The sequence below is a fragment of the Punica granatum genome, chromosome 8 (assembly GCF_007655135.1).
Source record: "Punica granatum isolate Tunisia-2019 chromosome 8, ASM765513v2, whole genome shotgun sequence".
Lineage (NCBI taxonomy): Eukaryota > Viridiplantae > Streptophyta > Magnoliopsida > Myrtales > Lythraceae > Punica > Punica granatum.
In genome coordinates, this window is record NC_045134.1 from 25,586,135 (window position 1) to 25,590,749 (window position 4,615).

General features: G+C 40.1%; 2 protein-coding genes across 2 annotated transcripts; both read left to right on the forward strand.

Moving 5' to 3' along the window:
• Window positions 1–1,474, forward strand: LOC116189319 (protein PLANT CADMIUM RESISTANCE 3-like). The gene is made up of 4 exons (XM_031518942.1): window positions 1–194; window positions 313–384; window positions 802–1,014; window positions 1,124–1,474. Exons 1-4 carry the CDS (start codon window positions 92–94, stop codon window positions 1,210–1,212), a joined length of 477 nt encoding a protein of 158 aa, XP_031374802.1. The 5' UTR covers window positions 1–91; the 3' UTR covers window positions 1,213–1,474.
• Window positions 1,475–2,953: 1,479 nt separating this feature from the next.
• On the forward strand, window positions 2,954–4,167 carry LOC116189223 (protein PLANT CADMIUM RESISTANCE 3-like). Its single transcript, XM_031518790.1, has 4 exons — window positions 2,954–3,205; window positions 3,335–3,406; window positions 3,557–3,769; window positions 3,879–4,167. Exons 1-4 carry the CDS (start codon window positions 3,028–3,030, stop codon window positions 3,962–3,964), a joined length of 549 nt encoding a protein of 182 aa, XP_031374650.1. The 5' UTR covers window positions 2,954–3,027; the 3' UTR covers window positions 3,965–4,167.
• Window positions 4,168–4,615: the final 448 nt, after the last annotated feature.

The window sequence follows — 4,615 nt, forward strand, 5'->3', positions numbered from 1 at the left end:
TCGGTTTTCTGTTTCTTTTTTAAGCAAGAGGGGAACAAGTCCTATCAAAGCCGAAGGCAACGCAAAACCGGAGCCGAATACTGTTGCCACGATGTTGCCTCCAGCAGCAGCACAAGGATTTGTTGGGCAGGCACCGAAAGCGGTCGAGACATGGACTACTGATCTTTGTGGTTGTTTTGACGACGCATCGAATTGTAAATCTCTAATTAAGACTATCACTATTCTACATCACCTGCAGAATATCCTAAGTTTGTGTCACTTTTTCTTCCGGCTATCTGATTTGTTTTTCTTATAATGGTGATTGATCGGAAGGCTGCATTACTTACTGCTGTCCCTGCATCACATTCGGCCAGAACGCGGAGGTCATTGACCGAGGAAACACTTGTAAGTGACTATTACGACGACCGCTCTCAAACTAATTTGATCGTTAATTAATTATTAGTTTAGCTTTTAGCTTTAGACTTTATTGTTTCGAACTTTCGATGTAGTCACTCGTAAATGAATTGGCACAATCGACTTCGGCATACAATATGTAAATGTCCCAACAAAAAAAAAATTAAAAAAGAAGAAGAAGAAGAAGAAGAAGAAGAAGAAAGGGAGGCAACTATAGATTTTACTAGAGAGAGAAAGAGTGAGTATTTTCCGACTCGAGTTGACCATACCCGATCACAGGCCAGGCCGGGATTTCTCTGGGCTCCAGCTAAGCCTGCCGAGGCCCATTTAGAATAAAGGCAGGCCCAAGACGGCCCATCAAATGCTGACAGTTTGACTTTTTTGGGGTTGCGATCTGGGACAATGAAGCTTGCTTGTGCGCGGGGGCAATATGCGTGGTGTTAGGGCACCTTGGCTGTTTTGCCTGGATGTACACCTGCACTTACCGGACCAAACTCCGAGGCCAGTTCTCATTGCCCGGCGACCAGTGCGGGGACTGCTGCATACACTTCTGGTGCCCATTGTGCGCCCTATGCCAGGAGTACCGGGAGCTCAAAAACCGGGGTCTTGATCCGTCCATCGGTAAGTTCAACAATCTCGCATGGAACTTACCATTACATACCCAGCATACTATGATACATAGTTATTGGCTTACTGATTGTTTACCTTTGGCCCGTTGATGCGATAACAGGGTGGGTTGCTAATCAACAAAAGATGGAACAGCAAGTCCCGGCTGCCATTGGTGTGCCCCCCGTGGTTCAAATGGGGATGACCCGTTAAGCTTGAAGTTTCTCCAGTCTTTCGGTTCAGATCGGTCGAAGTTTGCAGGGGAGTAGATCATACGCTCTCCCGCCCTATAAAGAATATTATCTTTTTATTTGGGTAAAATAAAAAGACAATAGAGGTTCTACATTTTCAAACATTTCCCATGTTAATAAGTAATACAATATAAATATCGGCCATAATGGTTTAATTATGTTCTCCCGATGACGGTGGAATCATCAAGGAATTAGAATAAATAATATTAATCCTCCTACTGTCCTTTTTTTAATGTGAAATTATAAGATATTCTTAACTTATTGACTCAGTATAATTTCTATTAAAATATCGATTGGACTTTGGTTACGAGGAATTTAACCACTATTTTTTGGACAAATGTTTTGACATGAGTTTTACGTGATAATTAGTAGCTTATTGACAAGTAACTTTTAATCATTCAGCAAAAAAGACAAGTAACTTTTTTTTTTTTGGGTAAATTAGGACGAGTAACTTAATTCAACTTTTCGCATAAAAGCAATTTGCAAAACGGAAAACATATACGCACAGAGCCTGCTAATAGCAAGGCCACTTTTCCCCACACACACACACACACACACATATCGCTATATCACCGAGTGATTGGAAGGTGTAATCACGGAACAATAAGGCTGATGTGATAATACCGCTATGATAGATACTTTCTCCTAACTATGACCCTCTCCTTAAGTTATTTGGGCGAGGTACACTTAATAGATTTTTTTTTTCGATAGATAAACGGTGCAAATGCTCAAAATAAATTAAGCAGAAGAGAGGCATATGATAGCCAATGCAATTAATGGAATTTAATTCTCATATTCTTCGTGTTCTTTAATTTTTTGTTTTGGAGATAATTATGGCCAAAAAGGTACGAGAAGACTTCCCGTTTTGCAGGTTAATGGCAAGCAAGACGGTCGGATCCATCAACTTTTCTTTTTTTAATCCAGTGATACCACAACCATCTTCAATCTTTTAACTGAGATTAATGATATTTGGACATCGATCTAATCCTGTCCTCAATACTTCTAGTGAATTTTGAATTCATATTACTACAGATAAAATTTTTCCATTGAGAGTTCAATTTATTGTTGAATCACATTCTCGTGCTCCATCCTATTCCTTTCAACATATATCGCCGTTTATACGAGTCTTGCCATCATCGATCATTCGGTGAAGAGGCCCTGATCAATGATTATGTTAACGTTTGCCCTGAATTTTATAGTGGAGACACTAATTCACGGACAATTTTGTAGAATATATACAGGGAAACAATCCTACAATTACGGAGTCCTCGACGGATTAAAGATAAAATAATGCTAGGTATAATGTGACATAATATTGACTAGGTTTCTGTCTATTTTTCTAAGAGCATGTCAACAAGCCTCTCCATCGATCATGTGAAAGATACAAGAATCAAGGTATACTTAATAGAATTAAATTTAATAAACGTTGACTTAGATTTGAGTGCGAACATATCATTGGGTTATTTGCACTGGTCAACTTCTATATATAAAAAAATAATAATAACTAAAATTATGAAAATCCCAATCCACTAGGCGCGCCCAAACTTAATCACTATTCAACTTTCAATTTGTTTCTAATTACTGATTCCATGGGCTGGCTGAAGTTAGTCGCCACCTCGTTTATACTAATTAAGTACTGTAGAAAATAACATTTGTATATTCTTTGGTCTAGTAGACAAATAATATATATGCGACCGGCCTTATGGATAGATCTCCAAAGCATTGTTGCCTAAACTCATCCTTCTCGGCTCCCTTGATCATCTCCAAAAAGACAATCATGTGTCCGAGGGACGCTGGTGCAGACACAAAGTCGGCTCCGCAGTCAGGGCAACCGTTTCACGCCCCACCACCTCCTTCAGCGCCAGGATTTGTGGTTGTTGCTCCTCCTACCCCGAGCCAAGTGCCTAAGGGATGGACCACGGGCCTCTGTGATTGTTTCGACGATCCATCCAACTGTAAGTTGTAAAGTTTCAGGCCAAAAAAGTGAAATGTTGTCCAGCCCAAAATAGACGAGAAACGTCGTCGTATGTGATTTCGATTTATTACTCTTTTGATCCGGTTGTGAATTTCTAATCATGGATTAGGCTGCATCACCTTCTTCTGCCCCTGCGTCACTTTTGGCCAGACTGCGGAGGTCATTGACAAGGGAAACACTTGTGAGTTAACTAATTTTAATCCCATAGATGTTTTTATTTTCTCATAACTATGCCGAGGTCATTAATTAATTTATTATATCATCTAATATTCCATTTATTATTTATCTTTTTTTTGGGGGGGGGGGGGGGAATTTCGGCGATGAATTAAAGCCTGCTTCTGTGCGGGAACGATATGCGTGCTGTTGTGGTACTTCTTCGGGGTTTTCTGCTGCTACACATGCACTTATCGGACCAAGCTCCGGGGCCTCTACTCGTTGCCTGGCGACATGTGCGACGACTGCTGCACTCACTGTTTGTGCACCTACTGCGCCCTCTGCCAGGAGTACCGTGAGCTCAAGAACCGTGACCTCGATCCATCCATTGGTAAGTTCCCATGAGTACCCGTCCGGCCAGATTAACGATGATCTCGATATCGATATGCTTACTTTTGTTGGTTTTGTGTGATGTATGGGATATGATCAACTTGTAAAAGGATGGGTTGCGAACCAGCAAAAGATGCAACAGCCAATCCCAGATGTTCTGCCCCCAGCGGTTCCAATGGGCATGATGCGTAATTAAGTCTATCAAAAGCTTCCCAGTCAGCCTTTTCATCTAGGACGATCAAGTTTGGAGCTATCGTTTGTAATCGAGTTTGCTTATATATACTTTTAATCTTATTTTGATCAAATATTGTGTACGTACTTGTTAATGGTTTGTGATGGTTGTTAGTTCTATGCCCTAGAGTCGATATATGTATTTGGAGAATTCCTATTTATGACAATGATATTTATTCTGTTATTTATTAATTGTTTATGTTACTCCATAAGATACTTGACAGATGCTTTATTCTCAAATAGTTGAGAATATGAGTGGCAGAGTATTCTGGTACCAATTTCTTTAAACCATTCACAGTCGTATGAATCTTAGCAGGGCACTATCATTCCGGATAGACCGTCACCTTTGTTTGCATCCATGATATGTATAGAAAACCTAATAAAAATGGAATAGTGAGCCTCATGCTATTTGATATTTGATATCGAGACAGACACGTAGACACTTACAGAGATAAGTAAGTCGAATTGTGACGCGTAGATAATATTCATGTGGCACTTTACTGTTATCAATGAATATTATCTGGACCGTGTCAGTGCATATAGTCCTTAGACCTGAGATTGCACGGTTATCTCATACATGGGTAATTAGGATTTGGTTTTGCTTATATACTTGTGC